Genomic DNA, 19388 nt, shown 5'->3' on the forward strand with positions numbered 1-19388 from the left:
GTATTCAACAACATCTCTAAGGGTTGGGTTTTTGGGGGTAGGTAGGTACAAACAGGAAAAACAATATGCTAACCACCACGCCATTTCTGTAAGCATGTACCTTCCAAGTACCAGACGACTAACATACACACTTTTAGAAAACAGATACTATATACTTTAGTTGGGGACCCCCTACAGAATAAATTTTACTTTGAAAGAGACCACTATTACTGCCACAATAATACTGCAATGATCCTAAAAATCACAGTACAATAAAATTCCTCAATTTCCTCTGCCAGCTTACTTATCAAACCAAGTCTTCTTTGTAGGAACTCCAGGCTCCCCAGAACCAATGGTTCTTTTCCTTGACTCTGAATCCACTACTATCCTCATACTGCTTTTATTAGGAGGCTTTTCTGTTTGAAACAAAAGAAAAGAAAGCAAAGATTAATATTTTCTGTTAATCATAGCCACATTCTTAAATTTACATTAAAAACAAAGTTCTGGCTTTTTGTCCAAATATACATTTTAGAAGAAACAGAAAAAAATGTACATCTAAATACAGTAATCTAAGTGATTTTAATTTACTTTGAATTCCTTTCACACTTAAATTAAGAAGAATCAGTAATTCTCATATGTCAAATTAATAATAAACAAATCATCTTGGAACTCTTAAGTTTATAGTTTTGAAATCAAATGCACAACCTATAGGATTCAAAATTTAACACTAGTGCAATGACCTTAAGAATTAACAACTTTGAATTGCGATTGAAATGAGCTGCTTATTTAAACATCAGCAAATTAACATAATAAAATTATGTTAAATTTTAAAAGGTAAAGATTCAAAAGATTGAAATGCATTGCAAAAGAACTGTAAACTGTAAACTACTTCCAATATTTTACACACTTTTAAGAGTTTGACAAACACAACTACATTTAACCTGTTATTCCCAAACGATGCTAAAGTTTAAAACATGCTAACCTTAGTCCACATAGAAAAAAATATATATTTAAAATTCCTTTTTAAAAAGGAACTGGATAAATTGGTTATTTAAATCCTTTCCTGAGTATCTCTAAACACATGTAACCAAAAGAATTCTGGATCTGTTCCAGTAGTCTTTCTCATGGCTACCACTATAATTTCCAAGCAGGTCTTCCTACCAAATCGATTCTTTCTCTCAATGAATAAAAGTATCATCTGCCCAATTATCCAAAAGCATAAACCTGGTGTCTTTCATTTTACCATCTCCATTAGCCCTATTTTAAGTCCCCAAATCAATAAGTTATAGGTGTTGTCAATTCTTTCCACTGAACTTAAATCTTTTACTTCCCAGCATTACTACCTTAAGTCTAGCTACCATCATCTCTTCTATAATTTTTCAAATGCCTGTAATTGACCTCCTATTCCCTCTGACATCCCTTACTCCCTCTGTTCTAATCAAAAAGATCTTCTGGTTTCACAAAAGTATAAACAGGCTATACGTGCTTTATCAACCCCCTTTTTCTGACTAACTCTGACTTATCCTACATCTCTTCAGCGTATCAGGTAGAAACATTCAGCATCTGACATTGCAGGCATTCACAGGACAAACTGTATTTTCTTTGCCCATTGGTATCTTCACAGGACCATTTTTGCAACACAATTTCTGGCCTTATTACTTCCTCCCAAACATGTTCGTTCACTAGCCCTTTTATAAAGTCTTTAAGCTATTCAATATCCTTTTCTACTTTAATATGTTCTTTATCTGAAGGTTCATTAAGAAAGACAGTGATGTGTTTGCTCCAACTCATCTGTGTTCTCTCACTCATATTCTCTTTATTATTTATTTAAAAGAGAGGTGTTAATAAACACACAGAAGCAAGTTCCTCTTGATATACAATTAGCAAATGTGTCTTTTAGTTGCATGTATTCTGTTTTCCCCCAGTATCTTTTTAATAAATTGTTTTTCTGCTTAAAATTTTCAGCACTAGTTTTGTTGATGAAAACTACTGAGCCCTTCTTCCTACCTATCTATATCCAATCAAGAGCGTCTAGTAAGTTTTCCACTGCCTTAGAATCTAGAATGAACAATTAGCAGGCCTCGAGGTCACTTTTTTAGTAATTCCAAGGCAGCAAAAGGCCTGAAGTTTTTCCATTTGCTTAATAACAATAATTTCCTATGAAGCTTTAAGTACGAAGCATAAGAATAGTTTGCACATAATAGTCTGTGACAAATTCAAATGAGGCCATCTGCAGGCTATTATAAATGTATAATAATTACATAATGAACAATATTATAAACTTTTAATTATGTATATCTCACAATCCAGGCCAGTAAATTTCAAACTAAATAGGCAACAGCTGAGAACATTTTTGGGGGGAAAAGACTGAAAAAGATAAGGAAATAGAAGTACAGGTAACCCTCAGTTTAAATGGTTTGCTAAATCAGTTATCTAGTACATAAAAACAATTTATGGAGAATGTATTCCTGAACCAGCTTACAAAAACAGTACACAAAATATCTAAAGAATAGTACTAAAATAATCATATGTATAATGATTCTATGAGAAAAGGCATTCAAATTTCTAAGTAGGCATACCAGACATTTATATCTCAGCAAGCCATTTCCTGTAACTTCTAACTATATGCATGTGGAGCTGAGATGACCATAATTCCAACTTCTACATGGTTAAGTTTTATGTTCAAAGGATTTGATCCCTTCTGTCTTCCCTCAATCACCACCACCAACAAAAAAAACTGACCAAGATTTGGGGTGGGTCCAATATTGATCTATAGCGGAAAGCCACAAGGTAAGAAAGAGATGATTTGATGCTTCAGAGGTTCTAGTAAGAGCAAAGAATACTGGTATAATGAAAGAAAATGAGTGCTAAGTCATGACCGAAAGAAGGAAGTGGTTTTACTCCGAACTAGTCAGGTAGGAGACACTCAGGGGATGAGTCAATATTAATACAATGAACAGCCACAATCTTAACTGGCTATTTTTCAATTACAAGCCATCTTATAACTCTGACATAAAAATTGTTAAAAAATCTCTTTTTCTGTTGTTGTTCTTAACAAAAGTCATTAAAATGCCTCTAGGAGAATTTTTGTTGGGGAAAAGGGGCATCTACATGAAATGTTGTCCTATGACCTCATAGGATATAAGTTAAACTGGGTATAAATTTAAGTGTTACTCACTCCATCACAAAAAGTTCTCTGAACACTTAAGACAGATGTTTAGGATCTGACAGTTTCTAATGAACAAATAAAAAAGTGCAAAGCATAAGTAAACAAGTTTACTAAACCACATTAGGTATGGACTGCTGCTGCTGCTGCTGCTGCTACTGCTGCTAAGTCGCTTCAGTCATGTCCGACTCTGTGCGACTCCATAGACAGCAGCCCACCAGGCTCCGCCATCCCTGGGATTCTCCAGGCAAGAACACTGGAGTGGGTTGCCATTTCCTTCTCCTACTTAGTTAAATAAGTTGGACTTTATTCACAACTGATAATGCGTGACTTTTTTTTAATTAGAAATAAAAGATGGTAAGGAAAGACTAGAAAGAAAATGGTATTTAAAGGTTAGTTGAAATAAGAAAAAAGATACATTTTTATTGGTCTATACAGTATTTCCTATAATGTCTGACAATACTGTCAAATATCTGTAGCAAATGCTCTGTCTTTCAAATTAAGGTGAATGCTTCCTCCTTTGAACGTTTATAGCACTTTTCTGGTTTGTGGACCAATCTAAATTCTTCTCCCATTCAGAAATTATATAAAAAGTCTGTCTCCTCTAACAAAATTTTAAAAGCTAACAAGTCAGTCTAAAATAAAATTTTTTGCTTAAAATATAAGCAAATCAACATCAAATTCTAACATGTCAAAGCAAACAAAAATAAAATATGTATCAAATATTAAGTCTGCACAGCTCATTTCATTTTCTAAACTATGAAAGAATGTATCTTTAGGAATTAAAGCATTATTCTTAAGACTTTAAATGAACCAATTAAGACTGCAAATGAGAGAATGAATATACTTCCCAAAAGCTAGAATTTTAGTACTTTGGGGAAAGTCCTTTCCCCATGGATGACAGAATAAAACATCACCAGTACTACAAATAGGGTACCACATACTACCTTTTCTCTCATGTTGAGACCAAAGAATCCAAGGAACAAACATAACAACATCCCTTACTCAAACCTAATAAACACAAGACCAACTATTCTTTTTAAATGTTTTGCCACTCTTGATATTATGAAAATGACGGGAAGAAAAGACTCATCACAGTACCTCTGGGCGGCAAATCCATATCCCCTGATGTGAGCCCTATCAAGTTGGGCCTTTGTGCATGCACTCTGTGTCTATACATTGGTCTGGAAGTGTTTGTTATACTTGGGGCTTCAGGATTGTAGCCATCTGTGTCATATGTATCTGGTAATACAAAAACTGTAATTAAAAAACAATTATAAAACTCCATTTGGTAATTTTTTATACTAATAATAGAAAAACATATTACTAATTTATAACTCACATTTTATATGTATTTTAAAAAGTAGTTTCAGAAAAATAAAATGCTGTTAAAAACTTCGTTTTTTAAAAATCGTAACTGAGGACTTATATTTAATGTACATTTACCATGTCTACATTTTATTCCATAAAATTTTAGTGAGAATAGACCTGATAGAGCAATTCACTCTCTACATATTTTTAAATCCCTCACCTAAAACTCTTCTCTAAACTATATTACATTATTAATATAGAAAGGCTAAAACTGCACCTGCAGTAAAAAGAGAGGGTGGAGCAGGAGGTGGCTGGTGATGAATGCCAGTTGTTACTACAGTAGGAACAGAGCTGGTTGCAGAGTTTGGGGGAGCATCCATGCCAGATGGTTGCAAAGGAGGAAGTGGAGGTGGTGGTCCTGTCAAAACCAAAGAATAAGAAATATCATCTGGAAGCAAACAAATAAAATAAGTTATTGTATATCCAAACATGATATGCTCATTTATCAAATAATAGTATCTATAAAAATCAAGCTCTTACAACTGAAATAGTTTTCAAGGGTAAAATATCCATTTAATGTATTTCAAAACAGGTTTGTCTTAAGCTCTAAAGGACTATAGACAGCTGGGATTCATTAGGGACGTACATAATTCAGGGTCACCCTAAACCACAGTAAACCACGGGTTTGGCTGTGCCACGCCATGCTAAGTCACTTCTGACTCTTTGCGACCCTATGAACCATAGTCTGCCAGCTCCTCTGTCCATGGGACTCTCCAGGCGATAAAACCGGAGTGGGTTGCCATGACCTCCTCCAAGGGATCTTCCCAACCCAGGGATCGAACCCGCGTCTCTTATGTCTCCTGCATTGGCAGGCGAGTTCTTTACCGCTAGCGCCACCTGGTAGCCCATTAGCCTACAAAATATATTCCGAATGGGAGTATCTTACTCTTAATTTCTAGCAGGCATATATAGGATTACTATAGATACTTCTAACAAAGGCAAGCATCAAACTATTAATTTTTATAAAAGACTATGAATGGGCAGATAATAAGTATAGGCAAACATATTTCCTCACCTGTGACAGGTGGCAGACTGGGTGGTAATGGGCCTGGCGGTGGCACAGGGGGTCTCAGATTCACAGGTGGGGGTGTAAGAATTGGTGGTGGTGGAGGGAGTCCAGGAGGAGGTGGTCCTTCAACAACAGGAGGCTGTGCTGGGAAAGGCAGCATACCAGGAAGATTGACATCTTCTACAACTACTGGGTCACTTCCATGATCAAAAGGGCACATGTCTCCTCTCATACAGAAACCCTTTTCTGTGAGGAAAAATAGAAAGAACTATGAAAAGTGCTGGACAAACATTTTCTCTAAGTCAACAAAAGTAAGATATTTAAAAATTGGAATATTTTTAACATTGGGCAAGTATAAATAACCATAAGAACTACCTACCAATTTCCAGTAATATAAAACCCTCATTAAGTGATAATATAGCTAACATACACATTAAAAAATGTACCACCAAATTAACATGAGTATTCCTAGCTAGCAAACTGATGTAAAATAGGTATTTGTCTTATTTTTATCATTAGAAACATTTCTTTTATTTAAATCTCTCACTTAAAACTTTAAGGATACTGCAACTACAGCTTTAATACAATTTACAAAATTTTTACAGTAAAACCTTAAGAGTCTTCAGTTCATTTATAAGTCTTATATAGGTGATACATTTCTAGATTTTACTTACGCTAATAACCCTGATTTTTAAGTAAGTTTTGTCAAGAATGTTTCAGTCGCCAACTTCCTGATAAATAACTCAGTAGATATTCCTCTTTGGTAAATTCCAAAAATATGTTAAGACTTAAGTGCAAATAAACACAATCTTTAAATTGATATTAGTCGGTGGTGACTAATGAAGACTTCAGTAACATACTGAGGAATTCATGAAGTACCTAAAATTAATTTCCCACTATTTCCAAAAGATTAAGTATTTGAGTAACTGTGTACAACCTAAAATTACAGAATTTACTCATCTGAAAATATTAATTCATACTTCATGAAATGGTTGACAGGCTTACCATCATAGTCTCTACACCGTTTCTTTGGCATTGGTGGTCTTACGTATGAATTATGGTCCACCTGGTCTTCATGAAATTCAGACCAACTTTCGGTAGTGTTATTACCATGATGAGTAGGAGCAATTACTGTAATAGTGCTGCTCAAAGTAGGTACAGGGTAGTGGCCAGATGAAATATTAGGTACCGAAGAGACTGGAGTATAATTGTTTTCTAACGGATCTGCTCTATCCAGGTCATATTTAGGTTTTACCAGATCCCTTTCTGCAACAAAATATAAATGACTTGAAAAACTACACTCGATTAAAAACAACAACAACAAAGTCCCAAATTTAATAGATATTTTTGCTAAACATAAAAAAAAGTTCAAATTTTACACAATCCTCCTTTTAAAAACAACTCAATATATAAACAATGTTTCAAGAAAAGTTATTTCTTTTTGTTATGACCTAAACTAAAAAGCCACACATAAAGTTGCTGTACTTAATGAGATTTTTCTTGGAGTTTTATTTATAGAAGAGAGATTTTTTTATTTTCTTCATTGAAATCTTAGTATGCAAAACTTTAGCCAATAAAACCAAATATGCAATACAAGTACAGTTATTTTTTCTGTGATGAACATTTAGTTTTTATCCATTAACAGGGCCTAACAGGGCTTTATACAGTGAACACTGCTGAAGATGAGAATGGATACTCAAAGAGGAAGGAAAAGGAGTTCATAATAGATACAAACAAATTAACTGGGCCAAGAAAAGAAAATTTACCATGGAAAGAGAAAAGATATTAAGGAGATCAGTTAAGTGAAGTAATGTGGAGAAAGGCCTAGAACACCTAGATGATAGGAAAAAAACTCTTAAGAACAGAGTAACAGAGAAATACTGGGATTATAAAAAAAAAGTCATGATTTTCTAAAGGCTAAAAGTAATACACAATAAAGGTCACAAGGGGAGTATAAATCTAAGCTTGAGTAAAGGTGTTTTACTCTAAGGTGTTAAGCTGTTTTATTGCCTGCAACAAAGTCCTTTCAGTAATACACACTGAAGGAAAAATTATACACGTTGAAAATGACACACTCTTACAAACTCACACATCTGAAATGAAACTTTTAAACCGTTTTCATAGTTTTGAGGTCTAAGTGATAAACAAAACTGAAGATATTTAAAAGATACAATTTAACAAATTTTGATCTATGAATATACCTATGAAACCAAACATCACAACTACAGTAAGGTATATATTGTACATACTCATCATCCCCCAAAAGTATCCTTGTTCTCCTTAATGATCCATCCCTCCTTTACTTCATCCCAGGCAACCACTGAATTGTTTCCTGTCTATGATGACAGATTAGTGTGCATTTTCTAAAATTTTATCTCCCTCCCTCTATCATATACACACTCTGTTTTCTGTGTGGCTTCTTTCAATCAGCATGATTATTCTGAGATTCATTTATTTTGTTGCATGTATCAATAGTTTTTTTTCCTTTTTATCCATTCTATGGGTGTACCACAATTTGTTTATCCATTCACTTGCTGATGGACTGTTTCCAGCTTTTGGTTATAACAAATGAAGCTGCCATGATCATCTGTTTATGTCTCTGTTCGGAAATACACTTTTATTTCTCTGGAAGTAAACACTCAGGAGTGGAATGGGTCATTAGTAGATACAGGATTAACATTTTTAAGACACTGTTGAAGTGTTTTCCAAAGCGTTCCAGCTTATTTCCAATCCTCACCAACTCTGAGTAAAGCTAGTCTTTTTAATTTCAATCATTCTGACGGGTATGCAGTAATACATTGTGGTTGTAATTTGTATAAAATAAAAGTTTCAAAAGAAATTTTTAAATCGTTATTCGGACATATAAAATACAGCAAGATAGAAAAAATAAAGATAATACTGACAAAACAATTTTTAAAACCTTCAAATACAAAATGTTTTTCACAATAAAAGTGCCAGGCAAAATATACCCATATGTGATTATTTACCCCTGCTTCGTGTCCTGCTCCTGCTTCTAGTCCTGCTTCTATCCCTATCTCTGTCACGAAGCCTCTCTTTACTCCAACTTCGACTCCGACTCCTGCTGTAACTGCGACTTCGCCCTCGTCTTCTGTTGTACCGGTCTCTGTATGAATCTCTTCGAGGAGGGTTTCGATCATAATCTCTTTTGCGAGAACGATCATCTTTTTTCCTCTCATCACGACTTCTAAAGAAATATATGAACTTTTTTATTGAAAATATTCAAGTGGATACAGGAAAAACTCTAATCAAATGCAAAAGTTCTGGTTTATTCTTGTAACATCATGATTCTTTATTCCATTTTACGAATACAAACATAGGAGACTCAGAAAACTGAAAAACTTAACATGATCTGCTTAAGCACTCTAAAAGCCCTTCACAGTACCCACCCGCACCCCCCCACCAAAAAAAAACCCAACTCTTTCAAAGTCTTAATCATATACACACAGGCATCTATACATACGTCCTATAGTATATTCCGTCTTGCACAGTCTCATAATTATAGGAAAGTATCACAGGCACTGCACTCTAAATGCTTTTGAAGCTTTAATGGGAAAAATAATTTATTCATTCTAAAGGAAAGCTTTGGGTAAAAAAGGTCTCAGAGTAAGACTTCACTGGAATTGAAGTTAGGAATAAAAATAGTAACAATAACTAACATATGCCAAGCACTGTTCTAAACCTCACTTTCAGTACCTTCAAATCTCACCTAGTTATTCTTGATAGAAAAGGATCGAGTTACTACTTTCCCACACTAATAAATCAGTAGATAATACTTGCCCCTATGTAAAGGAAAATCAAGTCTAAATATTCATATAAAGAAAAGCAATGTCTAAAAATTAAACATGGTTCAAAGAATCAATCACCTATTTTCTCTATATCGGGAGCTTGACTGAGGAGGACTGTGATTTAGCCTTCTAGAAAACTTCTTCTCTCGCTCTTCCTCCTTTGTGATCTGATAAACAAAGAAAAAAGTATATAAGTTTAATAAAAGTTATTCCTTGCCATGTTACTGCTTCAATGACTTAGCTGGTATTAAAACATACGGGAAAGATTGAAGGCCAAAGGAGAAGTGGGTGGCAGCTGATGAGATGGTTGGATAGCATCTCTGACTCAATGGACATTCACTTCAGTTCAGTTGCTCAGTCATGTCTGACTCTTTGTGGCCCCATGAACCACAGCACACCAGGCCTCCCTGTCCATCACCAACTCCCAGAGTCCACCCAAACCCATGTCCATTGTGTTGGTGATGCCATCCAATCATCTCATCCTCTGTCGTTCCCTTCTCCTCCTGCCCTGAACCTTTCCCAGCATCAGGGTCTTTTCAAATGAATCAGCTCTCCGCATCAGGTGGCCAAAGTATTGGAATTTCAGCTTCAACATCAGTCCTTCCAATGAACACCCAGGACTGATCTCCTTTAGGATGGACTGGTTGGATCTCCTTGCAGTCCAAGGGACTTTCAAGAGTCTTCTCCAACACCACAGTCCAAAAGCATCAATTCTTCTGTGCTTTCTTTATAGTCCAACTCTCACATTCCATACATGACTACTGGAAAAACCATAGCCTTGACTAGACATGAATTTGATCAAACCCTAGGAGATAGTGAAGTACAGAGAAGCCTAGCGTGCTGCAGTCCATGGGGTCACAAAGAGTCAGACATGACTTAGCGACTGAACAACAACAACAAAATACAAGAGCAATATAGTCTTCTTCTGAAAGCATTCAAACAAAATAAATTTCTCTTCTAAGTACAATTAACAATAAAAGGCTTGCTAAAAGTTAAAGTGAATGGTAAAGAAATTCATAAATGTTTATCTTAGTTAACAGTAGTGACAAAAACGTTTTAAGCAAGTGTCCTCACTTTACAGGCTTCCCAGGTGGCACTAGTGGTAAAGAATCCACCTGCCAAAGCAGGAGACAAAAGAGATGCAGGTCTGATCCCTGAGCTCGGAAGATCTCCTGGAGGAGGGCATGGCAACCCACTCCAGTATTTTTGCCTGGAGAATCCCGTGGACAGAGGAGCCTGGCAGACTAAGGTCTACAGGGTCACAAAGTGTCAGACATGACTGAAGCGACTAAGCACACATACATATCCTAATTTTAACATAATTACTAGAAAGCCAATTTTATTCCTTCTCATGAATTTGGTCTGGCACCAAACACATCAGGGGTTTTAAAGGAGAATGCAATAGAATTAACCAAGTCACAGAGAAAGAAAATGCTTGAGAAAATAATACATGTGAAAACAGTTCTCTAGTTTCTCCTAGCAGTATGACAGCTATATAGTCCTCTTCCTACAACCCATATTATACAATTAATAGAAAGCAGTCCTTAAACACATTCCCATGATCAGTGCTGCTTTCCCTACACCAGTTTTCCATGCTGCCCAAAAAAACTGGTTCCACAGGACATTAAGAGATGTTATTAGAGACAAAAGGATTTATTTAGAGGATAAACAAATTGAGAAAGTATTAAACATGAGCCTCTATAAATATGATAAGGCTCAAGATTTTTAATAAAAACCCTAAGATATTCTGATGCAGGTAAGTCTACAAGATAGCATAAAAACAAATAAATAAATGTAATAGCATAAACATGTCCAGGTTTATGCCAATTGTTTCAGCATCCCTTTGGGTAAAAGCCTCTCACTGTCAAGTACCCCTGAATGAGAAAGTAACTGAAATCCTATCAACAGACCAAACTCTGAGAAACAATGCTTAAAAGCCTTCTTATAACAATTTGCTTTTTTTTTTCTTTCTTTAAGTACTTTGTTCAACTCTTCCTATCCATTTCAACCCTCCACTTGGAAAATAAAACAAACCAAAACCTCCTGTTGCACTTTTCCCTTCTATTTGCTTCCATGCACTCTTGTAAGTAATCTATGTTGACAGATAGCCATATTCTATGGTACTTGCCCAACTGGGAACTTTTAAAACATCCACAGCATTTAAAACACAGACTGCCATCCTGACATTTCAGTTCTGAAAGACGAGGGATAAACATCCTTCACAACTGGTCAAAACAACTATGGTGAAATATTATTATACCAACAGATGTAAGACTAAGGCTTCAACATTAATTCATCAATGGGTAAAATTTAAATGAATTATTGTATATCTCTATGTTGCATAAGCAGTTGCCAAGACAATACCCACTATCCCATTTTTCCTCACTAATGTTCTAGAACCCCTGTACTATTAGGTACAAAGCATGAAGTTATAATAATTTCTGGTCTTCCCCAGCGGATAAAAGTAATGGGGGTGTTTTATGTATGTGTGTGAGAAACTACATATATGTACATGTGTGTAAATGCATTCAGACACAGAGATAAAAATACATTTGAGAATTATTACATAATACACAGCAAATACATTACATAATAAATATATATTATTTATATAATCTGGACAAAAAAACAGGGTATCAGGTGAAAGAACCAAAGGTCACGATTAAACCACATCACCCACCACTTAACATCCTCAACAATAATTGCAGCTATCGTTTACTGAGAACCTACTTTGAGCCACATACTCTGCCAAGTGTTCACAGACCTTATTTCACTATTCCTCACAATAACCCTATAATATTTCCATTTCACAGCTGAGTAAAGGTTGGAAAAGTAGTATTTTCAAGGTCACAAAACAGTGGCCGGGAAAGGCAAAAATTTAACCAAGATTTGTTTAACCTAAAACTAGACTAACCATGGACATATTATATAATAGCTTGTCAACAATTATTTTTAAAATTACAATCTTTAACATCAAACTAAGGAAATCTGAATTAGTATATGATTATTATACAAGAGTGGTAAACTTGTACAAAAGGTAAAAACTTCAAAAATTCTTAAAGCATAAGTTATTTCTATTGCCCTGTGAAGGCCCTTTTATTTGACTACCTTAAAAATAGTCCCTTGCAAAATGCATGTAAGGCAGAAACAAGCAGATCTACTAACAACTGGGTTATTTTCCTAGAACACAGATAGTAGGAGCCCATACCTGTAAGATACTAGGCACAAAAGAGTTCAAAGCACACCTGAGACTGTTATCTTTGAAAGGGCTGCTGGAGACTTCCCTAATGGCGCAGTCGATAAGAATTCGCCTGCTACTGCAGGGAATATGCGTTTGATCCCTGGTGCAGGAAGATTCCACATGCTGCAAAGCAGCTAAGCCCACGCGCCACAACTACTGAGCTTGAGCTCTAGAGCCCAAGATTGACAACTACTGAGCCTGTGTGCCACAACTACTGAAGCCCACACGCTTAGGGCCTGGGCTCTGCAACGAGAAGCCACCACAATGAGAAGCCTGTGTACTGCAACCAAGAGTAGCCTGTGCTTGTCGCAACTAAAGAAAGCCCCTGTAAGGCAACAAAACACCCAGTGTGGCCAAAGAAATAAACGGAAAGGGCTGTTGACAAGGGAAGCCCTTGGGTGACATCTGCAACTATGACTTCTGGAAAGTTCCCATCATTCCCTAATAATAACAGTTCACTATGCCTGAACTGCAGATGGTGACTGCAGCCATGAAATTAAAAGATGCTTGCTCCTTGGCAGAAAAGCTATGACCAACCTAGACAGCATATTAAAAAGCAGAGATATTACTTTGCCAACAAAGGTCCATCTAGTCAAGGCTATGGTTTTTCCAGTCGTCATGTATGGATATGAAGAGTTGGACTATAAAGAAAACTGAGCACCAAAGAATTGATGCTTTTGAACTGTAGTGTTGGAGAAGACTCTTGAGAGTCCCTTGGACTACAAGGAGATCCATCCAGTCCATCCTAAAGGAAATCAGTCCTGAATATTTCTTGGAAGGACTGATGCTGAAGCTGAAACTCCTATTCTTTGGCCGCCTGATGCAAAGAACTGATTCATTTGAAAAGACCCTGATGCTAGGAAAGATTGAAGGTGGGAGGAGAAGGGGACGAGAGGATGAGATGGTTGGATGGTATCACTGACTCAAAGGACATGAGTTTGAGTAAGCTCCGGAGTTGGTGATGGACAGGGAAGCCTAGTGTGCTGCAGTCCATGGGATCACAAAGAGTCAGATACAATTGAGCGACTGAACTGGATTGATGCCTGAACGGTCTGGATAAACAACGGTCTGGATAAACAACGTGGATTGTGCTAAACATCTGCTTTCCTCTTCAGAGTTTGGAAGTTTCGTAAATCCTAGGCTGAAGGTGGCCATGTAAGCAGTCCTAAATAAAAACCCTGGGCACTGTGTCTCTAAGGAGCTTTCCTGGTTCACACGTGTTGTCACTACACATTAAGTGCATCCTATTTGACTCCACTGGAAGAAACCTCTGCAAATTTGTTCCTAACCCAGACTTTGCATGATACACTTTTTTCCCTTTGCAGATTTTGCTTTATATCCTTTCACTGTAAGATACAGCCATGACAATGACTATATCCTGAGTCTGTTAATCAAACCTGGAGGTGGTCCTGAGGACTCCAACACAGGTACAAAAAATAAAACTCAATTTAACTACTCCAAATATGTTTTTAAAGAACACAAAAGTTTAACACAAATTCTTACCTCTTCTTTTTTTATATCTTTTTCCTGGTGCTGAAAAAATTCTACCTTTAAGCTTCCTGATGATGGCTGCTCTGGAGGAGGTAGATAACTCTTTGTATTCACAGCATCAAAAAGTTTTTCCACAAATATCTGTGTCTCTAACAATAAAACAAAACCAGCACAGATTAACAGATTTCCTAATTATTCTCCACTTCTTCACATCAGACTTCAGTATGATGAAATATATCTTGATTTTTACAAATCTAAAACTTATACTAAGACCAACAGCTTCCCAACCAGTGTGCTATGGTACAAGTCCCATAGTAATACGGATTCAGTCAATTCTCAGGATGCTGAGGACTAGAATGAATGACCGGAGCCTGTGGGTCAGTCACCACCAGCCATCACTAGTCTCCATGTACCCTGCCTAGGGTGCCAAACAGAAATATTATCATTACCTAGTTCCCGGCAAAGTGAAAAAAGTTGAGAAGCACTGTGCTAGACAAAATCAGTAGTAGGTTCCTAAACAGTACTATCTTTCAGTCATTTTCTTAATCTTTTAAGGAAAAATAGCAGCATTCTTTAAGAATGAGCACAGGATGTTAACAGAAAAAAAAAAGATTTCCATTATAAATAAGCCATGAATAAAACCACTAATTATACTGTCTGTTCAACTTCATTACAGTTACAGCCTGTCTCTTACCAAACTCCTTTAACACTCTCTGAATCTTAAGTTATCAAAGCAATATTTTGAAAGCAAAGATCTTACCTTTTTGAAGAAATACATCCAGCTGATCAATACATAATGCCTTTAACTCTTTTTCACTTTTGTCTTTCTTTACCAAAGCGAGAACATACTTTGCCAGGGCTGATGGATCTGCATCACAGCTGAAGAAAAGAGCAATGTTGAAGGAAATTTAGCCATAAACAACTGCATACTCTATAAGTTCCAATTACAAACTAAGTCAGCATGATAGTTAAACAAGTTAATATATGTAAGCATCATCTAATTCACAGAAAGCAATGATGAACTAGAAGTTTTTCTCCCTCATATTACTATATTTTACACATTACATATAGTCATCATTCAGTATCCTACCAAACATACACTAATACATGTACTAAAGATTCAGAAAGTTCTATTATTTAAAAAAAAAAAAAAAAGAAGTTACAACAAATTATGGACAATACCAAAATGTCAAAAACTAATAAGCAATGTGGTACCAATAAAAATACCAAGAGGCTATTCTCTTCCAAACAAGGTAAATAACTGTCAAACAATATCTGGAAAAGAGGACAATAAAGGGAAACTTGAAAACATACCACACAATATATACTTTTAATGAAACAAAAGAAAGTTTATAAACAGACCCAAATACATATAGAAATACAGATTTTATAAAGATGATATCCAAATCAAGGAGGAAGAGATGAACTACAAAATAAATGACACTGAGAAAACTTGGCAGTTATTTTTCTAAAAAATTAAGTTGGACCCATAATTTATTCCATATACCACAGTAAAAACATGAAACCATTACAAGTATTAGAAGAAAACAAGAAAAAGTTTTACAACTCTGGAGTAATGAACACTTTCTGAATTGCATTGCAAAAGGATAGTTTGGTTATATTAATACAAATAAAAGCAAAAACTTAGGAGTGTAAAGAAGCCTTAAATGAAATACTAAACAGAAAAACAATAAACGAGTAAAAATACAACCTCATCCATCCATAAGAGAAATTCAAACTTAAACTATATTGAAGTATCATTTTTCTGTTACAAAGTTAAGAAAATCTAAATATATGAAAATATATCCTAGAGGCAAGACTAAGGGGAAAACAACCCGTTTTCATACATTATGGCTGCTGAGAGGAACTCAGTAGATACTAGAGTACGGCATATCAAGGTTACAAATACAACTGACCCAGCAATTCTATTTCAGTGAATAAACTTTACAGATATACTTACATGTTCAAAATGACTTGTGTACAAGGTATTCAGTGTCACACTGATTATAAAATAAAAAATCTGCAACTGTCCATTTACAGAGGACTGGAAAAAGAAAATATACTAAGTCTACACAAGGGAATGGCATACAACAAAAGGACAAAAAAGAATGGGGGAGTTTTCATGTCATGGAGAAGCCTATCAATTTGTTACATTTAAAAAGCGAGACAGAAAAAATCTGTATAGTATATTACCATGTGTGGGGAGAAAAGGAGATTATACATTTGGATTATATATTATGTCTGAATAATGGAGTATGTATAAGTATAAACTATGCTTGCCCGTTGATTGGGATGGAGAGTAGGAAGTTAGTGAAAATGAAACAGGGTCAGGAGGGAAAGTTTCTGATGCCCAAACCATGCCCATCGAATTTTTAAAAAGCAGATAACTGTTTTTCAACTAAGCTAAAGTTGTTACGTATTTAATTCACGATCATTTTCCAAGTTAGGGTGAATAAAATCATAGCAACAGCTAATAAGCACTAGCATTTACCGAACCCTTATTTGAGCCATGAACTATGTTCCATACTTTACACTCTGTATTTAGCTCTCATTTTACTGATGAAACAGAGGCTCAGAAAAAAACTAGGCAAACTACTTCAGACTACATGTTAGTAACAGAACCAAGATTTAAACCTGAACTTCTTACTCTAAAGTCCACTCTCTCAACACTACAGCCCCCAACTGCATTGTTTCTTATAGCGATCTACCCAGAAACCAGACCTCCAATTTACTTACTGCTACAAACTTCTAGTTACAGCCACCAATTTACTTTTTAGCCATCCTAGCAAAAAGCCCCTACAATGCCTCCCTACACACTTAGCTGCTGTCCAAGGCATAGTTCCTCTAATTTATTCCCTCCTGTGCTCTTTCCCTGAGTCCATTATTTCGATAAACCTCTGAATTCCTCAGCCCCATTTGCCTTTCTACTATTTTTCTATGCCACCAACTTACCAAAAACCCATCTCAGAACCCACTCCACCCCCAGGTTAGATTTCACTTCCTAGCTTGGGTTAATTTCATGCCAGCAACATAAACAACGTTCAGTAAATTGTATTTTCAAAGGACAGATGACACAAAAAGACTTACCAATCATGGCTTAAAAAAAAAAGACAAATACATTAGGGAATTACAGTGGGGAGAGATAGTGACTACAAACGAGGGGGAGAGGTAGGATAACTTAGTTCATTTGAGGAAAAACATGATACATTAGAAAAGACCCTGATGCTGGGAAAGACTGAAGGCAGGAGAAGGGGACGACAGAGGATGAGATGGCTGGATGGCATCACTGACTCAACAGACATGAGTTTGAGCAAGCTCCGGGAGATGGTGAAAGACAGGGAAGGATTTTAGCCTGGCGTGCTAAAATCCATGGGGTCACAAAGAGTCGGATCCAACTAAGTGAATGAACAACACAACGATACATGACATCCTTCAATTTATTTTTATTGCTCTTTATTGTTAGCAATCTTAACTCTAACAATAATAAACACAAAATATAATTCCACAAGTTCTACTAAAAGTTCAAATACTAAGAGTATTAATAAGGAACCTATATACATTAAAGTTAGAAAACTATAATACATATACCAAAAAGTCTTAATTCCTATACATACCTGGAATGTAACAGTTCTACAGAAGTATAGCAGTAACACATCACTGAATCAAAAAGCACATCTTAAAGACAGTGGACAACTCTGGGTGCACAGTAGTAACACTTACGGAAAATCTGACTGCAAGTGAATCAACAGGTCTAATACAACCATCTGCAATTTTGCTTCATTTATTTTATAAAAGCTGTACAAGTCTGATACAGTACCAGAATTGAGAACTGCTCTATTAAGGAACCAGTACATTTATGATATGCTGTGAAGACTCCCTACAGTACATGGCTCTGGTGACTGTCCAAACTTTTCAGTCTTCCCTTCAAAAGGCAGAGCCAAATTCCCTACCCTTTGGAGAGTAGGCTCAATTTAGTGCCTTGCTTCTAAACAATCAGAACATGGCAGAAGTGACAGTGTCTGACTTCTGAGGTCAGACATCATCTAGGTCATAAAAGACACAATGGCATACTCTTTGTTCTTTTTCTGGAATCATTTATTCTACAGAAATCAGCTGCTATGCTTCAAGGATACTCAAGCAGGTATGGAGAGTACCATGTGGCTATGAAATGAGGACCCCCCAGGGTGGACTGAGGTCTCTCGCCAGTAGCCACATGTTAATGAACATGGAAGCCGATTCTACAGCCCCAGTGGAACCTTGAAAAGACTGCAGCACTGACCAACAACTTGAGCACAATCTCACGAGAGACTACATAGCTAACCTGCTCCAAATTTCTGACCCACAGGAATGACACATGTCATGAGATGATTAATGTCTGCTGTGCTACTAAGCTAAGTTTAGGTTATCTGTTAGTAATCCCAAATCCACTTTGCTCATAGATCTATTTCCATTTATTCACAAAGACTTGAAGTGGATTACAACCTAAATAGAAAGAAAAAAAATTCATTTCAATGGTACATGAGATTTTTAAGCACTTTCTCTTTGAAATTTAATATACTTATTTGAACCAACCATTTTAAAAATGCAGACAAAATGACTTGTGGTAAGTTAATTTTTTCATGTTTACCATAATGAGCATGAAAGTACTTAAATCTGTGATGAAATAAGCATGAAGAAATGGGACAATAACCTCACGCTGTACCTACAGACACACTTATACTGGCAATCTGGTAACTGCACGAGAGACCATGAAATGATACTTATTCATGTTGCTGCTGCTGCTGCTAAGTCACTTCAGTTGTGTCCGACTCTGTGCGACCCCATGGACGGCAGCCCACCAGGCTTCATGTTAGGTAACCTGAATAAGCACCATCAACTAAACCTTAACCTAACGAGGCATCAAGCTAAACACACTTTAGTTTACCAGAAATTACTGTGGTAAAATATATATATATATTATACTATCACTATCTTATACTGTTTTATTGCAACTGCTGTTAATGAACAAATTCAGAGTCTCTACACTGAGTCCAATGCTATAATTTGACTATTGGTTTGATAGCTGTGGCGAATTTTTAGTTTAATAATGACCTTTCTAATAACTGTCACTTCACATTTCTCTTAGCCAAACATCAAATCTATTCCATTTCCTCCATTATTTTTTAAACAGGACACTATTAAGTGAATTAAAATGTTAGCAGTGAAAACTGTGGAGAAAGATTTTTTAGATTATAGTCTAGACTACAGTTTTATAAAACAGCAAGATAGAATTCCTGAATTTTTGCTCAAAATCTTTTATTAGAAGCAATTCAAATCAAATCAAGA

General features: G+C 35.9%; 1 protein-coding gene across 19 annotated transcripts in view; it reads right to left on the reverse strand.

The window, feature by feature from the left end:
- Positions 1 to 19388, reverse strand: part of RBM26 (RNA binding motif protein 26) — an 84477-nt gene that overhangs the window by 42771 nt on the left and 22318 nt on the right. For 12 of the 19 annotated variants that reach the window (XM_019971615.2, XM_019971605.2, XM_019971614.2 and 9 more), the window contains exons 2-10: positions 14824 to 14942; positions 14076 to 14212; positions 9410 to 9498; positions 8513 to 8730; positions 6531 to 6791; positions 5532 to 5771; positions 4734 to 4904; positions 4247 to 4402; positions 284 to 395 (exon numbers count right to left, since the gene is read on the reverse strand). In XM_019971615.2, the coding sequence (XP_019827174.1) occupies positions 284 to 395; positions 4247 to 4402; positions 4734 to 4904; positions 5532 to 5771; positions 6531 to 6791; positions 8513 to 8730; positions 9410 to 9498; positions 14076 to 14212; positions 14824 to 14942 (1503 nt within the window). The remainder of the gene's footprint in view (positions 1 to 283; positions 396 to 4246; positions 4403 to 4733; positions 4905 to 5531; positions 5772 to 6530; positions 6792 to 8512; positions 8731 to 9409; positions 9499 to 14075; positions 14213 to 14823; positions 14943 to 19388) is intronic. The other 7 variants (XM_019971618.2, XM_019971617.2, XM_019971611.2 and 4 more) reach the window with 3 other exon arrangements.

This window comes from Bos indicus, chromosome 12, assembly GCF_029378745.1.
Source record: "Bos indicus isolate NIAB-ARS_2022 breed Sahiwal x Tharparkar chromosome 12, NIAB-ARS_B.indTharparkar_mat_pri_1.0, whole genome shotgun sequence".
In the NCBI taxonomy this organism is placed as follows: Eukaryota; Metazoa; Chordata; class Mammalia; order Artiodactyla; family Bovidae; genus Bos; species Bos indicus.